This window comes from Nyctibius grandis, chromosome 11 (assembly GCF_013368605.1).
Source record: "Nyctibius grandis isolate bNycGra1 chromosome 11, bNycGra1.pri, whole genome shotgun sequence".
Lineage (NCBI taxonomy): Eukaryota > Metazoa > Chordata > Aves > Nyctibiiformes > Nyctibiidae > Nyctibius > Nyctibius grandis.
The window spans coordinates 7,852,791-7,880,783 of record NC_090668.1 but is presented as its reverse complement, the minus strand read 5'-3'; the positions used below and the strand labels follow the sequence as shown (position 1 = coordinate 7,880,783).

At 40.6% G+C, this 27,993-nt stretch overlaps 2 protein-coding genes across 2 annotated transcripts; both read right to left on the bottom strand.

The window, feature by feature from the left end:
* Positions 1-3,360: 3,360 nt before the first annotated feature.
* CHRNA3 (cholinergic receptor nicotinic alpha 3 subunit) lies at positions 3,361-11,058 on the bottom strand. The gene is made up of 6 exons (XM_068410070.1): positions 11,004-11,058; positions 8,858-8,997; positions 8,736-8,780; positions 7,222-7,331; positions 4,968-5,979; positions 3,361-3,489 (listed from the first exon to the last, which is right to left on the bottom strand). Exons 1-6 carry the CDS (start codon positions 11,056-11,058, stop codon positions 3,361-3,363), a joined length of 1,491 nt encoding a protein of 496 aa, XP_068266171.1.
* Positions 11,059-16,702: 5,644 nt separating this feature from the next.
* CHRNB4 (cholinergic receptor nicotinic beta 4 subunit) lies at positions 16,703-27,259 on the bottom strand. Its single transcript, XM_068410038.1, has 6 exons — positions 27,205-27,259; positions 22,471-22,616; positions 21,148-21,192; positions 20,914-21,023; positions 18,902-19,874; positions 16,703-16,843 (listed from the first exon to the last, which is right to left on the bottom strand). The coding sequence occupies exons 1-6, from the start codon at positions 27,257-27,259 to the stop codon at positions 16,703-16,705; spliced, it is 1,470 nt and encodes a 489-aa protein (XP_068266139.1).
* Positions 27,260-27,993: the final 734 nt, after the last annotated feature.

Sequence of the window (27,993 nt, the reverse complement as noted above, 5' to 3'; positions counted from 1 at the left end):
AATAGTTTTGGATCTGTCTCCTGCTAATATGGCTCTTCAGAGTTTTACAGTAGCTCTATTTCTGTGCATGTTCTTTGTAGTCATGTTTCTGATTAAAAAAAAAAAATCCAAACCCAGAAGATTATGTTTATATTAAAGCATGGCATCCCTCGGACACATAGAAGTCAATTTGCTTATTGCCAGTCTACTAAGTTACTTCTAAGGTCAGAATTAAAAGGACCTTCTCAAGCGCTTGCATGTATGATATGTCAAAAAAGCATACACTGACACCTACTGTGAAACAGAAGGGTTTAAAATTTTTAATGATAATCACTGTAGTCCAATTATTAAATTACTATATAAATTGTTATATTGAGTATTAAGTATATGCAGATGTTTACACAGTAGAGTTGCTTATTTCGATTTACTGCAGTATGCAGAGAAGAATTTTTATCAGCTCTCGTGAATGTGTTGTAAAAGTGTAAAGTTTCTACAGAGTAAATTTAAAATAGTAATTAAAATACCAATTAAACTTTCCGTATATTCAACATATAAGTAAACGTAGCGATTTGGCTATATTTTGCCTTTATAAATTTTCAGTGGAATTTGCTGCTAGATTTAAAACCTTGTTAATTCTACCATACTAACAAGAACATTTAATACAGTAAGTCTTAAAATATCTACATGATTCACATTATCAATATCTCTGTATCAGCTATGGAAAGGAAGGCAAAGACATTAAATGAGTTCCCAAGTTGCACAAGTATTCTAATGGACTAGAACATTCAGATTTCTTTATTCTTGATGAAGAATTTGATAAAATGTGTTAGTCGCAAACACGTTAATAATTTCCTGCCTTTGTGTGTTACTCAGAATTAAGTTTTTAAGCACAGGTAGAAGGGATTTGGGAAATGCCTTTCTGAAGGAAATGGGTTGAAAATCATTATGCTGTGTAACCAAATACAGATGATTAAATTTTCACACGTGTTAAACTGAACTTAGAAAGCTACCTTTAATAGGTTCTTTCACTTATAGAACCATATGTAACTGAGCAGCGAGGACTTACAGCTTTCCATACTTTCTTTCTTCTGAGAGTGTTGAAAACTAACTTGCAAATTTTTAATTATTCCATTAAAATGTATTCTTTAAATACTGATTTAAAATTCTTTACACTCATTCCAGTGCCACCTTTCTTAAAAGCTTTATTTCTGGAAGAGACTCTAAAATAGATGGGGGTTTTCCTACACCAAAGTTTTGTCAGTGTACTTCATAATATAGTTGCATCCTGCAGGGCTAATACAGTAATGCCAAGCTAGAGCAAGTCTTGGGAAGTTTTTATTTGCATAAATTACTACATTAATCATAACATGTTTAGGTGAAAAGTTTAATGTAACTTGTGGTATCTTTGTTAATGTAAGTTTTTATAGTGGTTATTAATTTGGAAAACAGGTACAGAAGAAGGAAATATATCCCCTTGAGAAGAGCACTGTTTGGCAGTGTACTGATTATAATACTGATTGCTTATGTCATAAGGTATAATTGAATAACTGAATCTGTTTTTTTTTTTAAATACCAATATATAAATGATTTGGATTGTGAAGGGAGTCGCTCTTCTTCGGTTATACAGTTACATCTGGCATTGGATATCCATATTTCCTCTATTTCCATCATCATTAATCTTAAAGGTGAATTTGCAAATATTATGTGATATAATCCATTAATATTGTAATTTAAACTTTCTCAGTATTACTAAGATTAAATAATGCATCAGTGACTTTCTCTGTGTGGAAGTTGCAGAAATGCTTTAGATACCTTATTTCCTCTTCAAATGCAAAATTTCTTTTTATAGTCCTCCTTGGGTTCAAATTACTGAAGTTTATTCTTACCTGAACAGAAAGCAAAGTAAGTAAAACTACAGATTAGCTATATATATTATTTTTTTTAACTCCCCACCTCATCTCTTTCCCCGTGTTAAATGATGTCAGTAGACTGCCCCATTACATCATAAGGTGATTGGCAGCAAACTGGCCAATGGAGTCCTAGTCTTTATACCAGCATAAACTCACAACTTCTGCAAATGCATGAATTTCTTTTAGTCATTTCTACAATCTGATCATGATAAATACAGATAAGAAACTGCTTATCATCAGGCGTGTCTGAAAGAAAACAATTTTAATAGACTCAGAAGCATGGACCTTTACTTCTGTAACTTGTTTCTGAATGTGTTGAACTGTAGCTAATGCTACCTTATATAGGTTTTTGTCACTTGGTCAAAATAAATGAAAAAAAAAAAAGCAAAATTTCCAACAGCTTGATTCTCTTTATTTTCATAAATGTTACATCACTTGATACATTGTATTTCCAAAAAGTTTCCAGTTTGGTACAGAGAGAACAGTTCATATTTTTACAAAATATTTTCTCATGACAGTATTTTGTTGCATTCTTTATTCATGCTCTTAAATTATCTGCAGCTACTGATTAAAAAAGAAAGATATGCCTAAGAAGCAATTTTGGCCTACTTTACAGGACTATTTTGTATCTACCTGCCTTCTCTTGTCATAAAACTCTTCACTATAGCAGGATGCTTCTGTGTCCTAACTAGCCTATCAAAGTATTTTGATCCTTTACATAACCTGCAGACTGCATCTTGGTGTGTGTTTTACTTGTACACAGTTTTAAACATTTTTAGGTTTGAATAGCGTCATGTTTTTTCTGACAGTCTTCTTCGACATTGAAAATACAGCTATGCACAGGGTTTGCGTTATGGCTGCTTTATTACCATGATCTATTATTTACCTATTTGTTTTCCTTTTGTAATAATCCTGCCCGTGGTCCTTTCCTCACACTTTCAGTCAGTTTATACACCAGGTGGCAATGTCTGCATTCTTGCCATTTGGTACTTGTGCTTCCTAAACCATTTCGTCCTCATGAGGGCATTCATTGAACTCGGTATGAACTTATTCCCAGAAGATGCTGTCATGGTCTGAAGAGACTTGGCACCAGGCTTGTGGAAACAAATCTGGTAGCCTAAAGTATTCAACCTGCCTTGACTCTCCCAGTATTCATTTAATTTTAAGTTTCTTTATCAATCCCTTCTTAAACAATTCCTAGAAAGGTTAATGTACTACTTACATCTTTTCCAGTTACTGCACAAAGTAGCTGTCAAGCATAGCTCATATTACTTTGAGATTATCTGTCCTAAAGGTTCAAAATCTTTTTTCCACATTTTCACATTTTTAATAAAGCCGTCTTGGTCAAACAAAGTTGAGGCCAGGAGAGATCCTTATTCTACTACACATAGAAGAGACATCAGGTGCTGGGGTGGGGTGCAGAGTTGGTTGGCAAAAGTTTTATTTGATTTCACAACGTACTATTTAATCTTTACATTTCATCTCCAGCCATCAAAGGTTGTAAAAACAATCCTGCTGTTCCTAGAATACATACCAGGATGAAAACCCATAGAAAAATACGATCAATTACCATGGCAACGTATTTCCAGTCATCCTGAATCTGAAAAATAAATTGAATAGCAAGTAGGCATGTTTATTAGATGAATAACTTGCATTAGCAATTACTACCACTTTATATAGGAAGCACAGTTTTTTTCCATATGTACAAGTCTTTCATGTATGCACAACTTATATATCTCTGTTTTCATTGACAAATTAATTCATCTTGAAGAAGCTTTATTTGAATATGCTGTTTGTGGAAAAGCCAAAAGCTGCTACTTCAAATACAAAAAGTTGTTCACCAAGACACTGGACTTCACGAGATACAACTGTTCTTCTGTGTGCCAAAAATGGAAGTGAACAGCTTTACATCCTTTGGTGATCAGGTTTGTCCAGAAAACTTTACTGAAACAGACTGCTGCTACTGGTCTTTAGGCAGTATGTAAAAAGACAAAGGTTAATTGTCATATAATTATTTGGTACGTTTCTTAGGGAGTACTGAAATTTGATTGTTCTCATACGTGATGTAAAATTTGTCTCTTTACCTTCCATGTAGAGGGAACCAAGTTTCCAAAAACCAGATTTTGCTAATTTTTTTTTTTACAGTGGGCATTACAACAAGAGTGACACTGAAGTACTATACATGTTATATACTAATAGTAACTACATTAGGTGATCATTTTAGTTATTCTTGAGATTACAATTTTAATTTTTACTTCATTTTTCTTCAGGAAGGCTAATAAATGAATAATGCATTTGTTTTTGAAATTTTGCGCTTTTTAGCTTAGAACTTGTTTGTTTAGGCAGACTTAAAAAAAACAAAACAACCCCATATTTTCTACACCAACTAATTCTAAATAAAGTTCTGATTTCAGCATAAACAACATAACTTCATTCTAACTTTAAGTGGCATACTGCGGAGCATTTAAATTCAGTGGTGATTGTGGTGGTGTGGCTACTGCTCTTAGAATGTCCAAGGAACATGATAAAAAGAAAAATTTTTTTTTATTGCATCAAGATGCAGTTTTATGAAAGATGACGGTCCCCATCTTGCAGCAGTTGTCTCATTTAGCTACAGCACTTTACTCTGCAGCAGCAGCAGAATGAGCAAAATCACTGTGAAGGACATTCATTCTTACCTTCGTTATTGACAGTAAGCTGTGGGAGGGAGAATGCAACTTTCTGAAGGCCGCAGAGTCAGCAAATTCCACTATTAAGATTATAACTTGGAAAAATCCTCACTCCGAATCTTGTAGGATGGACACTTAAGTACGATTCCCCAGCAGTGGTTACCTTAACATGCTTCATTCAGTATATGTGTTGTCAGTAAAGAATGTTGTGCAACAGAGCTGCTCCCCAAAATTATCTACATTCAAAATTGCACGTATTTGTAATATAGCTTGGGTAATTCACTTATATAAAATAATGGTCTGGGGTATCCTTTTTTTTTTCTTTTTTTGGTGAGATCTCTTTTTCTTTCTAAACACACTAATGGTATATGGTGTCTGCAGTTTGAGTAATAGTAAAATATATTCTTACCTCTTTTGCTTCATTCTGCATTTTCATATTTTCTGCAATGTATTTAACACTTTCAATAGCATCTCTCATTTCTGGTGACAGAACTGAAAGTGAAAACAGAGGATCTACAGACTCGGAGCTTGAGCTTCTTGTGAGATTGCCACTGAAATCAGAGAACTTCATTCGTTGATACTGACAACAGCTGCATGCCACATCTTGACATACAAAGCCATCTTTGCAGCATTTGGTTTCAGAACTGTTGAAGCAATTTAAGTTTGAAAACTCAGAAGTGAAAATCTGTTTTGGCTTCTGATTATTCTCTTCATCACTGGCAGGCCTTGTCATAAACATGATCCTGGGAAGTAAGTTCAAAAAAATGGTTCTCACCCACACAGGCATTGTGTGTGTCTTGGGTGTTCTGTAGTGCACGTTAAGTACAAATACTGTAATGACAATAGATAGAGTTACAAATATCATGGTGAAAAGGAGGTATTCCCCAATAAGTGGAATTACCAGGGAAGTAGAAGGTATGGTTTCTGTGATAACAAGAAGGAACACTGTTAACGATAGAAGGACAGATATGCAGAGTGTCACCTTCTCACCACAGTCTGAAGGCAAATAGAAAACTAATACAGTCAGAAAAGAAATCAACAGACATGGAATAATCATATTGATAGTGTAAAATAACGGTAAACGCCTAATGTAAAGAGAATATGTGATGTCTGGATATATCTCTTCACAGCAGTTGTATTTGATGTCATGTTTATACCCAGGAGCTTTAATAATAGCCCATTCTCCGCTCTCCCAGTAATCTTTCAGGTTCATTGTAGAGCCAATTAAAACTAAGTCAATTTTGGCTTTATCGTAAGACCAGGAACCAAACTTCATGGTGCAGTTCTGATAGTCAAATGGGAAGTAGGTTACGTCTATTTTACAGGAGCTTTTAAATATAGCTGGAGGTATCCAGGTCACATCACCTGTGTATTTTAACAGGGCCTTTGTCTTGTCGTCAACCTGGAAATCCCCAACTGCACTGTAAAGCAAATAATAACAAAAATTAGGATGCAACTACTCCAGGTAGTTTCATACATTCAGATCATACACATTAACTCTTTAATCTATTTTGGGAAAGTCAGCAATTACATGTTGACATGGAGCTGAATTGGACGTGCAGGACTGAGTCAGTGGCCATCATAAAATTTGCATAGTTAAACTGAAATAAACAGTTGTATAAATTTACCATGGAGGATTTGAAAGGAAATATTCTCCCTTATAATAACATGGCTGAGTGCAATCAATATTCAAAACAGCAAATAGGAGATTGCAAATGGCAGTCTGACTAGATGATCATTGTAGGTCCCTTCCAACTGAACTATTTTATTCTATTCTGTTCTAGATCAAGCATATCAGAACCCAAGGGCTGATAAGAGGATACCTGCAGTATTGGTATTGCCACCTCTTCTATGGACAGTGCAGGTAGTAACTATGGAAAGAGGGATTAGGGTTGGGGTGCATCTTTGCATAAGGAGTGTATTTGGTGAGGGTTTTTTTAGGTGCCACATTGCTATCCTGATCACATGGATCTTGTATGATCCTTGTGACAATTCCAGTTGTTTACACGAAAAAGTAAAACTAAAAAGGTAATTTGAAGTTTTAAGGCCACAGTTAGAAAAGGAGCGTCATCACTGTTGTTCCACAGACCTAAGTTTTGGATGTGTGTACCTACATCAGTTTCATTGAGACCTGCTTCCCTACATAGCAGTGGGATCCGTTTAGTTATGGTTTGGCTCCTCACAGTCTCATAAAACGGACATCCAGAGTAAACTTTACCTGTGGCTTTTGTATGCCAACACTATTATTGTAAAAGGTATCAAGCTGTGAGTTTAATTGCTAAAAAGTTAGAATTTGCCGTTTTTTTCACTTAAAGGTCTGACTCACAGACAAGAACTCTCCAGTCTAAGGGAATTTCTTGCCACCTGCCTTGTAGACAGTGATAAAAATAATAGTAGAAGTGTGGGGTTGTGAAGGGGAAAAGCAAAGTTCACTTTGCCCTGCCCGCTTGCAGCTCCAGGTTAGGAGCTGGCTCCTGCCCACGGATGCTGATGTAGATGGTGTGGAGGTGAGTACAGCAATGGGGAGATGTGAGACACGGGGGTGTTGCAAAGCAGGCTTTTTCAGTTAATTCAGTGAATGGGCTGCTGATTTTTTTTCTTAAAACTAGTAACATCACTCCCCTTCTTCCTAAATTAAGAAGATAAATATGCAAGAGTCTTACTTGTTATATAAAACAATATCTGGCTTCCAGATCTGGCCAGATGGTACTCGGATGAATTCGGCACCTCCATAGTCTGCTGGATTCCACCGGAGCTTGTAATCATTCCAGATCTAATTATGGAAGAAATGAGCCTATGTTAGGTTTGTGAAGAAATGGAAACTCAGCGGACTAGACTCAAGCCAAGTGCTGTCATATCACTTCTAGGGTTGTTTTATTTTGGATACTACGATGATTAGATGTTTCCTTAACAAACACGTATGTCTGGTGTTTATTCACATGGAGATTGCGGGCCTCTTGGTCTAGATATGACTTAGACATGTGTGACTCCATGTCCCAGGAATGTCTACTCAGTAGCTGAAACAAGGTGGAAGAAGAAATAAGACACTCTCTTGCCAGAGAGTGTTGGACTTCAGTAATAACTTAGGTCTCAAAAAGGCAGATATCTGTGAGATGGTGAGAACAAATTCATAGGAGGCTCTGGTGGTAGGTGTGAGCATGGAGTGAAGGACCCTGGGTGTCATTGCTCAGTTCGGTAACAGTGTTGTTCATGAGGGCTCGTTAAACCCCAGTTTAACTAAGTTGAATATTCAGCTGAAACTGGTAATTAAGTTGGTTATTAAGCTGACTTCAACAGTCAGTAATTGCATTTTTAACCCATAAGGACCCTTTTAAGTGAAGTCAGCATTTTTGGTTTGTTCTTACTTTATAGAGGCCAAACAGCACCAAGTGATGCTGTGTGGGGCCTCTGTACTGAGGTGCTTCCCCTGCACAGCGTGTTTGGGAGTCTTCAGGGCAAAAATACAGTATTTAGCGACAATATGAGGTGTAGGAGGGTTCGGGCTGCAGCTGGCGACTCACAGCCCGAGTTTAACAGCTGCGCCCCGAGCCAGGCCCGTATTTAAATGCTGCTGCAGCAGCCAGAGTCGGTGAGACAGGTGGAGGGGTCAGGGGCGAGGCCGCGCTGTTTCTGGCCGGTCGGTTACGCGGTGGGAGGTGCCCCCTTGCCGGGGTGGGCCGGGGCCGGGCGCTAGCGTGCGGCGGAGGCGAGCGGGGCGGCGGGGGCTGCCGCGCGGGGTCGGTGCCGGTGCCCGCGGCGGGAGGCGGCCCTCAGCGCTCCGCGGCCGCCGCTAGGGGGCAGCAGCGCTCCGGAGAGGGCGTCGCGGCGGCGTTCCCGCCTGAGGGGGGCGGCTGAGGGGGGCCCCTTGAGGCGCTGAGGGGGGCGGCTGTTGCTGGGCCCCGGGCGCCGGTGGGGGCCTTGCCTGTGCCCGTGATGCCTCCCGAGGCTGCGGCTCTGCCCCGAGGGAGGGGGGCCTGGCGCTGGCCTGGCGAGCCCGGTGCTCCCGGGGGCCCGGAGCCGCCTCGCTGGGCGGACGGCTTTTCCCGCCCCGGCGCGGCCCGTGAGGGCCCGGCTGCCCCCGTGAGGGCCCGGCTCCCCCGACGGGAGTGGGGAGCACCTCCCGCGCTGGGGAGAAGGTGAGCTGGTGCCGGCTGGGCTGTCAGCGAGCTCTACTTACGTGCTTCAGCCACAAGTTGGTTTCCATGATCTGGTTGACTTCATCCTGGAAAACACAGGGGTGTCGGGGGAGGCGCCGGCCTTCCCGCCGCCCGCGGGCGCCCCGGCGGGGCGGGTACTCACCACCTTCACCAGCTGGGACATGGACACCTCGAACTGGATGATGACGGGGTCCGAGACGTTCTGGACGGGGCGGACGAACTGGTTGTAGCTCTCGAAGAGGGCTGCGTAGAGCCGGTGCTCGGCCTCGGAGCCACCGCAGCCTGCGGAGGGCACGGCGGGGTGAGCGGCCGCGGGGGCAGGCGCAGCCTCCGAGGCAGCGGCACCCCGCGTGGGGAGGCTTGGCCGGGATGGGGGGCCTGCGGATTTTGGTACCCGTCTGGCTCTGTAATAACTGCCTGGCAGCCGTGTGATGCGTGGGGAAAGGCCAAGCCTCGCGTAAGTGGGTAGTAGTGTGCCATGACTGGCATTCGCTTAGGCTGGGAGAAGAAAAGCAAGGAAAGGCAATGCCGTGACAGAGTTTTTCTCACATACATCTCTGCAAATGCTTTCAAAAAATAGTTTCAGGGAGTTGCTGAAGAACTGGAGGTGCAAAAACACTTCCCCTTCACAGGCCTAGTCCCCTAGACCTGCCGAAGCTGCAGGGGTGTGGAGCAGAGGAAGGGAAAAGTGTAACCTGACAGACCGGGCTGCTTATACGCTGTCAGAGCGTTTTGCAAGAGGAGGATTCCCAGGAAATGAGAACTTTGCTTTCTAGCCTGAGTCACGATTGCGTGATTATAGTGATGCTAACAGCCTGCTTGTTCAAATATGAAAAAAAGGATTAAAAATTGATTAACCATTATATTCAAAGACGTTTCAGCATTCAAAGAAATGTGCTAATTACCCATTTATTATTTTAAGTAATTTTTATTTATGATATATACCTATTGTCCGTTTTGCCACTGATAACTGCTGTTTATGGTGCCTTGTGTCTGACTGAAAAGCTGCGAACTGAAATTCTTGAACAACGAGGTTTTTCAGCTGTTTCAGGATGAGGCGTGAGAGCCTGTATTTCACAGTACGTTTTTACTCTCAGAGCTAGCTAGGCAGTAACCATCCTGACAGCTGGACACTATTGAAAAGCCAATGGCCTTTTATTTTTAGGGACTTTCTCTTAAACTGTCTTCTGGACAGCAGATTCTCAAGCACTCCAACTGAAAAACAAAAAAAGGCCTGTTTTGTCATTTGTGGATGACACTATGTGAATTTGGCAAAGGCACAGAACTAAGTCTGTTGAACATACTGTACAGTTCCTTTGCAACACAAATATGAATCTACAGATATTTGCAAGGGCACATTTATTTTTTGCCAGACAGTTGTTTTTCAGTAGAGAAAGAGATGGGAAGCAGAAGTATCTGCAGGTGACCGATCTGTAGTGTTTCACGAAGCAGGTGTTACTTTTTGATCTTTGTAAGAGCTCCCCTCTTCCTAAGACGAGAGTCCCCCTCCTGTGAAACTGTATTCATCTAAAACCTCCTTCTTCCCTCCGCCCCTTCTTCTGTTCACTTGGAGGGCAATTTTTTTTTTCAGATTAGTGAAATCATGCAAGCCAACTTGCTAACTAAAACCCGAACACATTTCTTTCTCACTTTTTAACTGCTAGCCTTGCCCTTATTATTTATTGATATCTCATATCTCTCAGATCAAGATTTCCTGGAATAAATACTCCCAAATCTTGTAGGTAAATAATTTTAAAGCTAGATCTTAATGACTCTCTATTATAGTCAATCCCAAATTGCCAGCCTTTTTACGTGTTACCAGCACTCTAATTAAATCTAGCATCCACTGTATCTAGAGAAGTGCCTTAATTTTTTTCTATTTAAATGTTTTGGTGCTTTTCATGTCTGCAGAGAGAAGACGCACTGTTTGCAGCACACATTTAAAGCTGTTTAATATTGTCGCTTTCTTGTGGTCCTCTTTACAATATGTAAAACTACACCTTTACATGTAAGGTGCTTTCTCTTCTTAATGTTAAAATGGCTTTGTGTGTCCTGTTTGGCATCTTGAATCGGGATTACTTAACTACTTTATAAGGAGAAATTTAAAAAAAAAAAACCGAAGCCAACAACAAACTATGTAACAAAAAGAGCTGTTTCTGTACGTTTATCCATTAGTTTGGAGTGAGCTTCAGCACTTGTTAAAAATAATTTGCACCAAAGCCACCTCCTGTTCACCTTTTCAACCCCCCCTTCACCAACAAAGAATAAACAAATTAAGGATCACTCACCTTGGCAGAGAAAGCAAACAGCAGCAGTTAGAAGGAGACTGTGCGTGCTCTCCATGGTGTTATGAATTACTGCCTGTCGGCAGACGCTGTTGAAGATGCGCTTAGCTGCCGGGATTGTAGGAGCATAGAAAGTGGAGAGAGCTCCGCTCCTCCGATGCGTGAAACGCCTGGAAGCAGCAGCCGGCAGGACCCGAACACAGTTCTGCGCAGTGAGCTCCCATTAGGTTTGCTGTGCTGCCCCCTTTCTAGCTACCCAGGCTGCCAGAGCATCGGAAACAGCAAATAAATTACAGGCAAAACAGATGTTATTGTAGGCAAAGAGCAGTCTTCTGGCAAGGATAATAGGCAAGAGTCCTTAAACCGGTGCATAAATGAACCTGGTAATCTGACAATGCTAAAGATTTTTCCAGTCAGCTGCTATACAGGATCCTTCTCTGTCAGAAGCTCGTGCCAAGTGACTAGGAGAAGTTTAATTAATAAAAATCTTATAATTGAATTGTGCTGAAATGGATATTGACATTAGGGATGCCTGATTTAGCAGTGAACTGAGATCGTAGGACCTGAATTTCCAATTATGCTGTTAATGTTGAGGGTTTTTTCCTGCCTGTGTCTCATCTTGCAAGCACACGTGCTAGGTGCTTGACTGTATAAAAAGGACGTGCTATTCCCAGGAGTAATTAAAGGCGTATACAACTGTTGCCAGGATCTAAGCCCAGAGTGATATACATAGCAGCTGGGATCTGGCAAGGGCCAGGAGCTTGAGTTGGAGATCAAACTTGATCAAGCTCCTGAGAATAACTGTCTGTGGACCATTTCTGCTTTCATGGAATAAAAGGTGAAATTTGGGAAGGGGATTAAGAGCATAGGATCCCAGCTTGATCCCAACAAAACCTTATTGTTCAGGGGGAAGGAGATGGGGAGAGTGGGGAGTTGTGTTTGAAGTTCAATCATAAAATCATGATTTGCCAAGTGGCTTATTCCCCAGATGCCTATCAATCAGCTTCCTTATTAACTTGTAAGTCACTTTTTGGCCCCCCTTGAACAATCAGGCGGTGCAAGGCTCATGCATGCAGTGGTGGCACACATCTGGGCAGTTCGTGCAGAGGGAGAAGGAAGAGAGAGAAAAATGTGGGATTCCACCCTCAGTTTTGGAAGTGAGGAGAGGGAGGCCCAGCGGGACAGGAGGCTGCACGCAGTAGGTGCTTCACTCCCTGCCATTAGGGAAGGATAAAACAATGACCCCATTTGGCACTGTTACGAGGTAGCACTGGGAGAAGGAGCTGGGTTCAGCTCAGCTGCTCTTGGCACAGAGCTTGTTTATCCTGTTTGCTGTATCTCTTAGAGCATCATTCACTCCATCCCCAGACACACGCTCTTATGATAATTTCCGTAATTCTATTAGCTTGGAGGAAATAGGCTTTACTGTCCGTTTGATTTTATTTCTTCTTTCCAGACAACTCGGCTGCTTGGTCTTTTAGCTTAACCCTTTATGGATACATTTTCTTGCCTTTCCAGGGCATTGAGACTCTATGTTTTCCCTTTCTGCCTTCTTGGTTTCCATGTATAAGCAGCATTATAACTGAGATTTTTGTTTGTTTCTTTTTAGTCCCACCTAGAAATGAGCTAAAGCTTCAAAGAGCAGATCATAATGTGTGTTCCCCAAAAGTCAGTGCTTAAGCCTGAATAATTTGGAAACATCTGATCTGCAGAGGCAGCAAAGAGCCATTGCGTTAAGAGATACAGGTATTTTACCCTAATTTGCCTAGTTACTGAAATTTTCAGTGGTGTTTGTGTACGCACATATTTTATTTCTACCATCACATGCTGGAGCTTCTGGTGAATTCAGTTCAGGTTTGTGGTAGGATTATTTTTATGGCTAGGGAGAGTGACGTGATAAGAACGTGTCACCATTACTGCATTGCAGAACTGCATAGAAGATGTTATATGGGTAGGGAGAAGCAGATCTACCCATGAAGATCTGCAGTAACTAACTACATAGCCTTTGCTTTTTAATAGACGGCCACTTTTAGAGGTCTTTTGCTTTGTTAAGATTTGTTGAGATCAAATCTTAATCAACTCAGGTGATGAAGAAAACAATATTTTCCCACCTTTTTCTGGGGTATTGATGCTCCCTCTGTAAAAAGCCAACACAGCTGGTGTTTCTAGTTTGCTGTGGCTGCAGGGGTGAAGAAACAGTCCTGGATAAGCTTACCTGGAGGCAGATGGTACGTGTGTGTGGTGGTGTTGGCACTTCTGTATTCTGACGGAAGACAGGGTTGGTCAGGATTAAAGAGTTTTGTAGTGGTAAGGAATGGGGATGGAGCCAACAGAGGCTTTTCCTCACTAGCAGGGAAGCAAAGGCTGTTTGCACACTGCAATTGAAAAACAGTTTTAGTGAAAAATACATTCTGAATGGCAACTTTTCTTCTTTTTTAAATGAAAAGCATTACTGTAAACACCCTGAAAAGCAGAAATGTTGAAGTTTATTTTGTTTTATGAGCTAGGACCTTGTGGTATTCGTATTAGCCTGCAAGGTGACGTTTTTAATGTTCCCTTTTCTCCAGAAATCTTTTATTTTTGAAAATTTGCCAAAAAAATCAAAGCAGAAAACCCTACAGTTCTTTGATAAGTTAAACTGGGAACAGTTCTATGCATTATGTACGTGGAGCTGCTGAGGGTTAAGCAAAAATAGCATTTCCCATTTTGAAACCACAGTTTTAGGAGGTAACATTTTTCAAAATTTTAGCAATTTGGATGGAATTTTCCATTCTGAAGTTTGCTATGGATGGAATTATTTCTGGAAACTTAAAAAAAATACAGTGGTAGTTTCCAAGAACATAACTAGGGAAGAGTATATTGCTTCACTTGTGATTAAAAAAGGAAAGTGTATGGAAAGCACTAGAGCCCAGCATTTCCTGGATGAGGAGATCTGCAGGGATCTCCCTGGGGCCAGAGATGTGCCTTTTGAAAGCTTTTTCTGGGTTTGTCAAGTCTGAGGCCTCCATCTGCCTGCACTCTGTGTTAGCTGCTAGCTGAGCTGCCAAATCCTGTCTAAAACTTTTGTCTGTGCTGGCGATAATTCAGCTGAAGGCTGCAGTTACGGAGCCAAACGTTACAGTCATTACTGCTCAAAAAGATAAGGCCAACTGTGAGATGGGAATGTGAGAGGCCTCTTTTCAGTTCCATTTAGGCAGTGAGGGGGAGGATAAGGAGAAGAAGGGACTGGGGAGAGGAGTAATGATTGGTAGGAGGGTGAGAGCAGGACAGAGGCAAAAATGCTGTTGGTGCTGGGTGAAAAGAGAGAGAGGGGTCTCTGCTCTGCACAGGTCCAGTGTCAGTTGGGCGGACTGCAGGGTCTGCAGCTGACCTGCTGCATCCTTGATTGCTTGGCTGGGTGAGTCCCTCTCCCTTCTGCCCTGCAAGATTGTCTGGTAGTTCACAAGTGTTTAAATCTGTGCTGCCTCTTTCAGATTCACTGTTCAGGGTTATCGTGGGATTTAAAGGGGCTTCACCTTTACGCTGTCTGCGCAGTGCTGGCAGCTGTTCTGACTTCCCTCTGGCTTCTTGGTAAGCAGAAAAAGCTGCTTAGCAGCTGGGGCAGTGTGCACACGTGTGCATGTGATGTTCTGTGCCACGTCAGCTCCCGGCATTTAACCTGACAGAGAGGAGCATCTCCCTGCGTGGGTGAAGGCACCCCTGTGCTCCCGGGGGGCTGCCTTTGCCCCATCTCATCTCACAGCTGTTGTTTCAGTTGCCTGCGGAGAAATAACTCTGCTGTCTAGGTTTGAGAAGGAGAAGAGGACATTTGAGGTGGGGAAAGCAGGTTTGACCCATTTAAACTTTACACTGCCCACCAGTCACCATGGGAAATGTCCAGAATGGTTAATGTTTGGGGAGATAACCAGAGCATTGCCACCCTCTGGGAGCGGAGGATGGGACAGCTTCTGTGATCACAGGGCACACCTGCATTAGTAGGGCTGTCCTACAGTCTTCCTTCACCTTCTTGCCCTGTCTTCAGCGATAGACACAGTTACAGTGCATGGAGGAAGGGGAATGGAAGGGAAGATGACAGTGTTACAACCATTCCTTCTTCTAGCATACGATCTAGAGGAGATGCTGCTGCTGCTGCTCAAGTAGCCTCACCCACCCCACTTATGATGCTTTTTCATTGTATCTTTCCTCGGCTGCCGTGCATCAGGCCATGCTGCAGTGCTCAGGCCCCCAGGAGAGCCCTTCCAGTGCTCAGGGGTGTGTGTGTGGGGTGGAGGGGTAAGTGGCTGCAGTGCTGGGGAGTTCAGCACATAGGCAGGGAGGGAGGGAGTGAACACAGGAATCAGCAAGGGTCCCGGAGTTGCTCTGACCAATTGGAAAGGTGTTGGTGTAGCTGTTTTGGCATGTCTAAATCTGTGTAATTATCTGTAGCTGCCTGGGAATGGTGATCTAGGTAGAGGTATAGCTCAGTTTTGATGAGGGCAAATAGAGCCGGAGTTGTTGAAGAACACAGGTTTAGGTGTCAGCTAATCCTCCTCTGGGACAGGTGAGCCTCAAATCCCCTTCACAAGCAGAAGGGGACTTTAGCAGTTTGTTCACCACTCTCTAGTTGTACCTATCAATGGTGGTAAAATTGTTATGTTTTCTGACAACACCTCAAGGAAAAGCTGAGACTGGTTTAGCTTGAAAAATGCCAGGAGCCCCGTTCTCTTTTTGCAGGTTACAAGCTACCTGGAACCAAGGTGTGGTGGGATTGTCTGGTGACGGGAGTCTAGGGCCTTGAACCGTCCTTTACCAAAGACTTTAAGACTGTACACGCGTTATGTGCTTTCCTAGCTAATTTGTTGAGGATTATACTTAAATCTGCATTAAAATCCCCAGCAAAACATGAAGTTCTGTCTGTTCTCGGGTGCCTTCTCGTTCTAGCTGCCTTTCACAGTTGTCTTCTCTAGATATTTTCCCGTGCTCTTAGCCTTAGATTCATGAAAGCGTATATGAACCCCAGCTACACGAGCTGTTAAAGTTGCAAGAACATTTCAGGACTAAATCTATATAAAGGAAAATTTTACATTTTATTCATATTTCATCATTGAACAGAGTATATAAATGTTTGTTTATCATATATTAATTTGGCTTCTGTTGATCAGTCAACTATCAGAGCTGGCAAGGTGAGAAACCTCTTAGTGGTTACCTCAGAGCTATGTCTGTTTCTCAGTTCGGTTTTAGATATCAAACAGCTAAACAGTGATTCCACCTGAAAAACTCTTCATAAATCAGACACAAATAGTTTCGATGCATCTGAAGAAAATAAATATCATAGCAATACCTTCTTTGCAATAGGGAAATAGCAGTATTCTAAGGGAAGAAAATGTCCTTCCCGAGGCAATGTATGTAAAATACTTTTTTAATAATAATCCTCGTGAGCCAGGATGGCATATTGTACAGTAAATGCCTTTCTCTGTAATGTTCAGACTTCATATAATTGAAAAAAGGGCCAAGATATCACCAGAAGTACTGAACTCATTGGAAAAAATAATAGTTTTGGGTTTTTTTACCTATCACAATAAGTCAAGTTCTGCTTTCCATTTCCCTACTCTGAATCTGATGTAAGAGCAACTCAGGTGGCATCTCTGTGGATTTAACAGAGGGGAACTGAGAGTAGAATGAGACCCAACATCTATGTAAGTATTGACAATTTTAAATGACAACTAAGGGTTCATGGCAGCAGTGTGGTTTTGAAAAAGTGGCTGCAGAAATAATCCAACAGTCCCCAGGACACACACAAGGACGAATATCCAGAGAAACAGCCTGTCCACTACCATGGCAACATACTTCCAATCTTCAATGACCTGGAAGAAAAAGCCAATTAAAGACATTAGCAATTTGTCATATCCTTTTGCTCTTCCTCTTGCTAATGCAGCATTTTTGTTTATGAAAATAAAAGGAAACAAATTTCAAGGTTCAGGGAATAAACTGACTTTAGGCTTTGGAAAGGATTTTTCTCCTACCATCATTGTGGGCAGGGGAGAAAAATATTGTAAATATTTCTTAGGTACTGAGCGTGGCTGCCTGGTGGAAGCCACTCCGAAAGGACCCACAGTATAATCCAGTTAAGGATTTTTTTTCTTTAATTTTAGTTTGCAGATGCTGTTAATCTCAGTGGACAAAAATAGATGATGTTTACTGCTGTTAAACAAGGTTATCTTTGGAGTTCTTTTCTTATCAGCAGTCATCTTAATCAAGGGTTTTAATGCATATTAATACTGTTGCTTTTATTAAAATCCCTTTTTGCCTTGCATATGTTGTCTGTGAAAGTCATGGCCTTAGATTCTATCCTCAAACTGAAGTGACTATCAGGCTGTTATTGTAATAGAGGGAATATATCAATCTTCATTTGCATCTCAGGAATGATTATTGTTTCCTCTCTCACTGATTCTAGTTACACATGGGACATCCTCACCCCAGTGACTTTACCATGCTTGTCAATTGTCTCATGTCTTATATTAGAACATTACATATTTTTCCTTCAGTGCACACTTTTAATTTCCACTGCTGCTAATGGGAATTGTGTGCCTCTGAAATCAGACTATAGTAAATGTACATGAACAGTTGTTATCAGACCATGATAATGAAGGGAGAAAGATTAAAATTATGAATCCAGAAAAGTGGTATGTAATATCAGAGGACCCTGTGTGAAAAGCATTCAATTAATTTTTAAGGTATAAAATACCCTTGAAAATTTTTCTTAATATCAGGTGGGGGCTTTGTAGATCCTTTAGTATGCAACACGTTCTTGCAAGAATTTCTGAGCTATTAGAAGACTTTTTCTGCTTTATGAAGTCTGCTTCTGTTCAGTCAGTTTCAATGTTTACAAGCTCATGTCTAATGTTAATAGCTGATCTTCTTTATTTATATTGACAGTAATTTCAGCTAATAGAAAACATGAACCACTCAGCAGCATGCTCCTCAAGGGACTTCTGCAAGACCAGAAACCAGACTTTATTTAATCTGCTTGGCTGAGGGAGGGAGAGCATGACAGGAATAGAGAACCTAGAGCCTGACTGGGATCTGGGTCAGAGAGAGGACACTGGTAGGTATGAGGATGATTTTTCCTAACCATGGGTGCTTGTCTAAACAAAGCTCTGAACCATTTGAGTTTTTCCAAGCATTATTCACAGTGTATTTATATCAGCTTTAGTGTGCTAGCTAGTAGCACGTGGTTAGAGTGAGCGAATAGGGCAGCAGCAGCACTGCTTAAATGTGTCCTGGATAAAGTACTTCTCATAGCCAATAATGAGACTGATTTAACTCAAATGAAAGAAGTGTCAGCTCTGCTGGCATTAGGATTTCGATCCTGCCCATTGTGTTTGCCATATATGGACAGATATCTTAGCCCAGAGAGGGTGTTTGCAAAGGCATTTTACCAATTTTACCAACTCCTCCTTCTCTGCCCAGTTAGGTAAATAAATGCTTGAGCTGCAGGTAGGTTGTTTCTGGTTAACATGGCCTGGCCATGGGTTGAGTCAGTGTCTTACTGAATACAGTGGGGAAAAATATCCTTTTTCTGACCTGGAACTGAATATTTTTTTTCCCTGTCAAACACCACTTGAATGTGACAACACAGCTTTTTCAAGGGTGTTTCATGACTTACTGGGCAATCGACATGCTCTCTTTGTAGAAATAGATATGTTACTTTCCAGGAGAGTATGGGTGTTTACCAAATTGCTATTGATTAAGTTGTTTTAATGGCAAAAATTATTTCCTCTTATGAGCTATAGCTAGAATCTCTCTAAAAACTTTAGAAATAGCTAGGGAGTTCAAACATGCTTTCTGAAGAACAACGTGTTACAGAGGAGGACAGGAGATGAAGTTTGGAAAGACCAGGATGATTTATCATTTTTACTTACACTCTGGTCGTTGTCATCACTTTTCATGTGCTCTGCAATAAAACTGACTCCATCAATTGCTTCTTGGACTTCAGGAGAAAATTTCGTGCCTGTTCTTAACCTAAAATCTCGATGAGTGCTGACATTGTCAAGAGTCTCAGTGATTTTCGTATCGTATTTTTTGGTAGAAGCTGTATTCAAAAAATAGGTAGAGTTCTTGTAGAAGTCAGCTGGGTCCATACAAGGATTCTCTGCTTTTGTCTTTTTGCAGTTGCACAGCTTTTGCCGTGAAGAATTATTTTCTGGACGCTTCATGAACAGATAGGCTGGGAGTCTTTCAAGGAAAACCAGCTTTACCCAAGGGGGCATAGTGTGAGTACTTGGAGATCTGTGGTGGACATTGAGTACACAGACACTGGTAACTATTGAGAAGGTCACTAGTACCATTGTAAACATGAGATACTTCCCAATCAGTGGAACATCTAGAGATGTCGGAGGGACAATTTTGGAGATCAGCAGCAAGAACACAGTCAAGGCAAGCAACACAGATATGCATAAGGTCATTTTTTCACCACAGTCTGAAGGCAAGTAGAACACCAGGATGGCTAAGGATGTAATTAGCACACAGGGAATTATAAGATTGATGGTATAAAAAAGAGGTTTTCTTTTAATAATGAAGTCATATGTCACATCGACATAATTGGGGTCCAAAGGATTTACAGTCCTCCTTCCTGGGAGTGCTACAATGTCCCACTCTCCACTTGGTGTGAAGTCGTCCATGCTTGCCGTGGAAGTTTTAAGCACCATATCAATTTCTGTGTGATCATATGTCCAAGACCGGAACTTTAATGTGCAGTTTTGTTGATCAAATGGGAAATGCTTAACTTCAATCTTGCAGGCACTCTTGTAGATGGCTGGTGGCAACCACCGAATGCTTCCATTATTCATTACAATTGCATTTGTGTACAGTGAAACTTCATATGTGCCATCCGCACTGATGAAACAAGAGGAAAGAAAAAGGAGAGAAGATAAGACCATTAAGAGGAAAAACATAGTTCAAAACAGAAGAGCTCTGGCATTCTTGGTCTTGTAGGGCTCAGTTGTCTCTAGAATCAAAGTTTAGTAATATTTTGATTTTGAAATCTATGCTGTAGGCAGCTATAACTTGATAGGGACATTAATGTATGCATTTCTCCCAATCAGAGAATTGCTATTTGGTCCAATACTTACAAAATTTATTTTACAAAATTATTATTAAATTATAAATATGCATCTCTCTTTCATCCAAAGAACTCAAAGTATTTTGTAAATATTTGTTAAAGTAATTAAGGCTTACTACGTCTCTGAAGGCTGAGTAAAAATGAGATCATCCAGCATGAAAATGGAGGTACCTTTGATCTGGAACACAGCCACTGCTAAGAGCACACAGCAACACTCCGAAATGACTTGGATGAGGAAATAAGGATGAGCAGTGTTAGTTAGGAATGCAGGGAGAGTGTAGGCAGGGGAAATGTAATTATATGGTTTATAATTTATTGCATCACTCCAGTTAATGTTTACTTATTACAAAACCAGAACAGACAAGCCACAGTGTTCTTAGTGCCCACAAATAATCTTGGCTTTGTATCTCCTCCAACTGCTGAACTTCCACCAGGAGAATCTTCTATGTTATGATGGGCCCTTTAATTGAGGGATAACAGGTGCCTAGCACCTTGGCAGTGCTGGGTTAACGGTTGGACTTGATCTTAAAGGTCCTTTCCAACCAAAATGATTCTATGATAAGATTGTTATCAGTCAGTAGTCAGTATGTTCTCCTGTCCACTCTTTCTGTGCAAACAACTTACGGGCGTTTAACCTGTGAAGGATCCTGAGGTAGAAATATGAAGTGGTCACTACACTTGATACTGGCTAAAACTTACAAAACTCAGTTTTAGAATTTTATCAGACCTACGTCCTTGGTTCTGATGCTTGTTTCTTGACACATGGTTAAAATTTTGTTTACTGTCTGCAGAAACTACAGAATTTTTACTTACTTATTGTAAAGCACGATGTCTGGCAACCAGATGTGTTTTGCAGGTATTCTCAGCTTATTTATTCCTTCATAGTCAGAGGGCTTCCAAGCCAAACGATAATCATTCCACTCCTAAGAGAAGAATTGTACAGTAGTGATGGGAGTATCCAGACCAGCACTAACAAAACAATCACTGTGATGGAGTGAAAGCAGTTGCATTTGTGGATTGCAAGAGCATGCCTCTGGGTTTGGTTACCTGGTTCACCCAGACGTTTGTAGTCATGATCTGCTCCCGTTCATTCTGCAGGCAAAAAGAGAGAGAAAAGGTGTCCTCTAAAACATTTCACTTTATTGCAGTAATAAGATTTATTCAGTGGGCTTTTGAGGATATTTCCAAATGCGCAGCATGATTTTGTCTAGTGTATTTCAAGACAGGTATTTCTCTGCTTCTAAGATGGCCAGTCTTGTGCACATACTGATGATAAATAGTAACCCCACAATTGTAGAGCTCCAACTGGCTTCTAACAAGGACAGTTGTGACTGGAGTGAGTGTGGCTGTTTGGGAACAATTACCACCACCCTGCCGAATTGATTCCTTCACATCCCCCCATCCCTCCGTGGATTTAATTTGAAACAGAAGGCACATTTGACCACCAGGAAGGCCTAGATTAATTTGTGTGAGGTTTATGTAAGGTTTGCCATGTAAGCTCTCAGCTGGCAGGCTCTGCTTTGTGGAACTGCTGTTTCTCTGACGACTATATAGGTCTCTTAAAATTCGCAGCAGTCCAGTCAGTGGCGCATACACAAATTCTGGCAGGGAGGCAGTCATCTGTATCCTCTTTTTCATCCAGGGAGAGAGCAGCAGAGTTGAAAGCCCTGATTCAGGACATTATTCCCACTTATGTGCTAGATCTTGTTCCCACTGCACTTAATGCTAAACCTCTCTTGGCACTAAGGTGTGTATTTGTACCTTGGCAGAACTGTTAAACACATGCTAACCTTGTGAGTGAAAAAGTCTTTCAGACCCATTGAAGTAATTTTTATTGAATCTGAGGAGTTGCTTGCATGAGGACTGTTTTAACCATGTTAAGCTATTCCAGCCGGAACTAATGTGTCTTTTTCTTTACAACATTTCACTGTTCTTTGCTGATATGCCTGATATGCCATGAGATTTGGGCTGGCTTTGTGGCTTGTTTTCAGGCCATGCAATCACATTTCTTTGATGCAAGCGGCAGAAGATGGTTTAGCATTGTGTACACAGTCCAGGACAGATCCTGACCTGGTGTAACTTACGGTAGCTGTACTGAAATCAGTGGAATGATTTTGATTTTTTGATCAATGGAATTTTATTGGATGAAGATCTGGCCACTGTCCTTTATTGCTTAGGCATAGATTGATCTCCCTGTTGTAGCTGCATTCTGAAGTCTAAAACCAGTAAATGGCAGGTATGAGCCCTGCCTACTAAGTATTATTATGTAAACTAGAAAATAACAGGGATATAGTAATACCAATATGACTTTTACCTAGAGTGCTGTGCAGGTAGCAATGAATTAAAAGGCATAGCCTATTTTGAACTTACCACGCTGATGAGCTGTGCCAGGGAAACCTGCAGTTCTATAGATACCAACTGGGATGAGTTGACAGCTGGTCGAATTAACTTATTGTACCTGTCAGGACTCAGTAGGTGGTTCATTAGCTTTTCTTCAACATCTGCTGCGGTGCTTCCTGTAAAACATCACGTAACAGGATTATAGAAGGGAGACCAACTGACGTGCTGTAGGGATCACAGAATTTCTGTGCATCAGATAGTCTTCATTAAATAATGAGGGCTTTTGATTTCCTGAAGACTGTAGGTGAACAGAAGGATATGGTGCTTGCACCAGTATCTGTTCTGCTGAAGTTGACTCTTTCACAGACCATAGATCAAAGCAGGTAAATCAGAACCCTTTGGTTTTTTTCACAGTAAGATGTGAAGCTCAAATTGGTAGATACTTTTGGGAGTATGTTCAGAAGTAGAAACTATGAGCAAACCACGCTCTTAATAACAGGAAGAACGTTTCAACGATCCAGATACAGGGAGTCCAGCTGTGAGTTCTCTCTTTAGTGTCATAGGAGACAGAGTTGCAGGTATACATACAAATTGAAAGACTGATCTGTGTAGGGAAAACCAGGGGATGACCTGCAGGAATCATAAGGGTTTTTTAATGATTGGGAGCTCTTTGGTAGCTAGTGGTGTTTCTGTTTCAGAATGATTTTATTTGAAAACCTGAGGCAGTATGTAAGCATTATTTTATGTGCAAACAAAACCTGATTTATGGACTATCACAAATACTGTGAATCTTAGATGGCCAAAGCTGGAGTTCAGTGACTGCAAAATATAGTATCTGCAGGATACTATCGAACAAGCCTGAACATTCTCCATGGAGCAGAACAGCTGCAGTTAACTCCTCAGAGTTAACTGCATCTGTTCCCATGTTCTTGCATGTGCTTTTTAAAGCCATTCTAGTGGACTTTTCAAACTGCTGTTGACCACATAATAATACCAATGACTAAGGTCCTGGTAACATCCTGCCAACAGAATTGACCTAGAGAGATTCTGCCCTATGTCGAGTAATGCTGTGTTGTGTTATACAGCTGACAGTGATGGACACACACATGTTAATGAAAAAGGATTCCAATCCAATTGATAGAATGATTCTTCCATAGGAAAGGGCACCTAACCCAACCCTAGAAATTGCAGAAATGAGGATAGTGTCCCTACAGGATATTTGCTTCGTTATTCCCCAGAGCAGTTCCACACAGTAAAAACCACTGGCCACACAAGTATTTTAAATTTGTGGTACATTAATTTGTTCTGCTTTTTTTTTTTTACGTTGTAGCATACCCATGAGATCCAGAGAAAGGCAGACAGCAAAAGGCCAGGATCATATAAGCAGCCAAAGTTTGTGTGCTTTTCTAGAAGGTGCCTGGTTTCCCTGTGAACTGGGCTGTAAATTGCTAGGGGGAACAAGTATCTCTTGAAACTCGGTACTTCTGAATTCCACTCAGATAAAAAAATTACTATAAGAACTTCTTGTTTCTGATCCAGTAAGAAAGTGGAGAGACATAAAAGGAAATATTGTTGAACAGATTTTTCACATCTAAGAATGGCTTTTACTCAAGCTCTGGGGAAAGGCTGAGATAAACACCAGGCTGGTTTTAATTCTTTTAAGACCGGCATATGCCATGGCATTGGTAGCACAAATTTTGTCACATATACTTAACCATAACATTGCTCTTCAGAACAGGCTTCTCAAGTACTTCCCAAGCCATTTGGGAAAACAAATTTGAATGAATACATCTGTGTTTGTTGGGTCGGTTTGTTTTTTTGATTCACACTTGCTTTGTACCTCCCTGCAAGTCATTATAAAAGCCCATGTGATATTTTAATATTACATTTATTCTTGGTGTAAGCCTGCCTAATCAAAGGGTTATCAAGCTAGAGCTATACTGATCCTTGCTAAGCTCCAGATTCTGTTTTTCCTTGTGTTTTGCAATCAAGATAGAGCTGAATTTGATACTGTGAAGAAAACGGGGCCGCACTCTAGGAATGAATCATTCTGTGTTTATAGGAAGCAGCCTTGTGGTAGCTAAAGAGAAAATCTTGGTTAAAGTTGTTTCATTGTGTTGCTTTATTTTTGTTTTTCTTTAACAAACAGTGACATAAGCAGATGGCTATAATACAAATATAAATAAATTGTCATGTGGTTTGTTTCCTATAGCGGTCACTGAGTGCTGCTAGCAAAGACAGTGAATTCTTGTCCGAATTGTTAAATATGTTTTCACTGAGTTGTCATCTTTTTATGTAAATATTCTGGCATATGGAGTATTTGCTAAACTGAGTAAGAAGTACAAACTGCAGAATATTTGCAGAAAGCTAATTCTGAATCTGTGATAATTCTATTCTCTGAAACCTGGTTTTAGCAATCATAGTCGTCTGGTCTACAAATCAAAACATACTGTGGGGTCTGCATGTCTGATGAGAACAGCTCACATTTTGAAGTACTGACCATGTCAATACACTTTATGCAGATGAATGACAGGCCACAATTTAAGTATAAAAAATGATTTGTTAAATAATGAATCCCTTTAAAAAATTATTATCTGGTCTTAGGGAAGGGATTCCTGTAATGAATAATTCTTTATAAAATTGCCATTCCATCCCAACTTAATAGTCAGAAATACAGATCGAAGGGGCTACTCTCTTATGTCATTCAGATGCCTGTATCAAATACCACTAGATGTCAGCAGTGCACTGCCTGAAAGGTTGCTAAATCCAGTCTCTCTGTAAATAACGTGTAAAAACGAGGGATTCTTGTATAATTTTTGTAATCTATTTACTATTCTACATATTAACCAGATAGCACCTAATGAGAACAAAGATACCAGGTATTCAAGTTCATCTTTATATTCATTTCATATGTCAGTGGCCGTGCATTTGAAAGTCCTCTTTTTCTTCTCAGAGTTGGAAGAAATGGAAGAGCACAGTTTCCTTTGCAAACTGTTTTTTTTCTGGCAGTAAGCGCCAGAAATGTTGCACAGTGTGAACTGATGCTTTTAGACAAGTGATTTTAACAAGAATGATGAAGCAGTGCTAATTTGGGGGTGGAGTGTTTTTGTGTACTGAAAGCAGCACTAGGGAAAACACATTGGGGTGGATCCTGAGCTAGGGAAATTGTTTTAGCTTCAGTGAACACTCTACACATCTGCTCCGTGACAAGGAGAGCAAATTGCCCCATAAGGTGCAGTACACGTTCTGCAGTAAGTTTGTTATCTTCGCAGGAGTATGACCATTAAAAAAAAATTGCTTCAGGATGCTTCCAGTTTCACAGTAGAAGAAACAAAAAACCAGACTTCATTCACTCCTCTGTGCAAACTTTCCCTTTTACATGGTCTAGTTTAAATATATAAAATGAAATAACTGGTCATCCTGTGTTGTTTATTTTCAGTGTAACAACAAATATGTTGGAGTGATTTCCACAGAACAGAATAAGGAGCAACGTTGACAAATACAGGCAAGCACACTGTTATCACTGTCTAAATCGCAAAATTTAACATAAAGTATGTTTCTCCTGTTTCCCTGACATCAGTTATTTTAATAAATGCTGAAATAGCATTTGTTTAGAAATAATATATTGTAGCATATGTTGTCATTTTTGTTCTTTCCTCTCTCACAAATAAATAACTTATGTGGGCAATGGTGACATACCAAATTCCCATCTGTAATTAGTAAAGAGCAAGCAAGATGCAGCAATAAGACAATCTCATTATCTTCTCTGAAATTACTTTGTGATGTTGTTACTTCTCAGCATACTTTTGTGTAAAAAGATTTATATAACCTCTTAGAACAGTGCACACTAATTTGGAACGCTTATTGTTCCAGTGGAAGTAGTGGTGAATTTACTGTGTTTTAAAGACTATTTCAATTTCTATGCTGCAATTAATGCAAATAAAAAGAAAATACTAATGGGATTAAAAGTGTGTAATCTAAGAATCTAAAGTAGGCCCTCACTCTTCCTTTGTTACAAATCAGATGTTTTCTAAAGTTGCCTTTCACTGACTGAAGAAACAAAACAGCTGTGGGATGAATAGGTAATTATGGGAAAGATGTGATTTTTGTCTCTGTTCAATTTCAGCCAGTTTCACTCGGAACACTTCAGTGGAGTCTCTCCGTGGGAAGAAGCTCCCATGGTAAATGCACTATTTCATCCTGCTGTCAGCCTGTGCGCGTTGGCTAAGACATATGTGAGAAATCCTGACAGACCAAAGAAAATGTTCTTAATGTATGTTTGCTTTTTAGCATGCATTTACATATTTCAACTTAAACTATTTACATACTAATCGAGCAATTAGGAAGTATGAACTTTGCAAAATATATGAACTTGAGCCAATAATTGCAGAGGGATGAGATCTGTCTTATTTGTGGTTCATGCCATGGTTCATTTTTTATTTTTTCACTGTCTGCACAATACCTGCTTTTCCCTTCACAGGTGATCCCGAGAGCATCTAAAAGGGATATTATTTAGTGATTATTATTGTCATCTCCTACTGTTCTGTCATTTTATGTCTGTCTATATCCATCATAGTGGATTTGCTGATACCAAACAAGCCAGAAAAAACACTAAAACAATCAATTTCATGCATCCTCTTAAAGTCTGTAGCCTACTGAGGTGATAGTTACAAATTGTCCGAGAGCTTATAGCACAGTCCTACCTCCTAGCCCTGAAAGCTATCGCTGTTCTGCAAACTGTATCTGAAAGAAAAGATCACTTACCGTTGAAATAAAAGGAGCCCACCACAAAGAGAAAGAGGGTGTACGTATTCCTCATGGCAATAACAAGAAGAGGTGGATTACTGTTCTTCAATTAAGACAGCTGTCAATAGGCTCTGTTGTCAGGGATGCACAAGGAAGAGATGTAAAAGCAAACCTGAATCTTGGATGTATTAAATGCCTGGAAAGAGACAGACAGTAGGACCTGGCAGAAGCATTCTGCAAAGTGGAATTTTCGTGAGCATAGTGGTCCCTCCCCCTTTGCAGCTGTTTAAAGAGCTTTGTGAAGAGGAAAAGCACATAAGAAGAGGGAACATAATGTGATAATGTTGAATAAGAGGAAATGAAAGAGCAAGCTAAGGAATATGATCTGCAAAACACACTGCTTAATTCTTGCTACTAGATAACATCTAGAAAGCTTTCTGGTTAATAAGTGCAACGTGTGGGAATAGCTGTGTGGGAAGAGCTGGATATAACTTTGTGCCATAAGACCTGTTAGTGAAAGACATGTCAATAAATTACAGCCCTAGCAGAGGGTCATTTTCTGTGTCAAGAGAAAAAGTTGATTGCCTACTGCCAACCCTTTTCCACTGCAAGGCCCACAGGTGTGATCTCTCTAAACCAGAACTCTGAAAGGCTTTTTGGGAGCAGCAGGGGAGGAACAGAGAATTTGTCGTCGTTAGCATTTGACAGGATCTTTAAAAGAAAGCTAAAGCAGCCTGTTGAGAAATAGCAATAGCTATAATGGCACTCCAGAGGAGCATTAGAGAAATTCTATGGAAGTCATCTTTT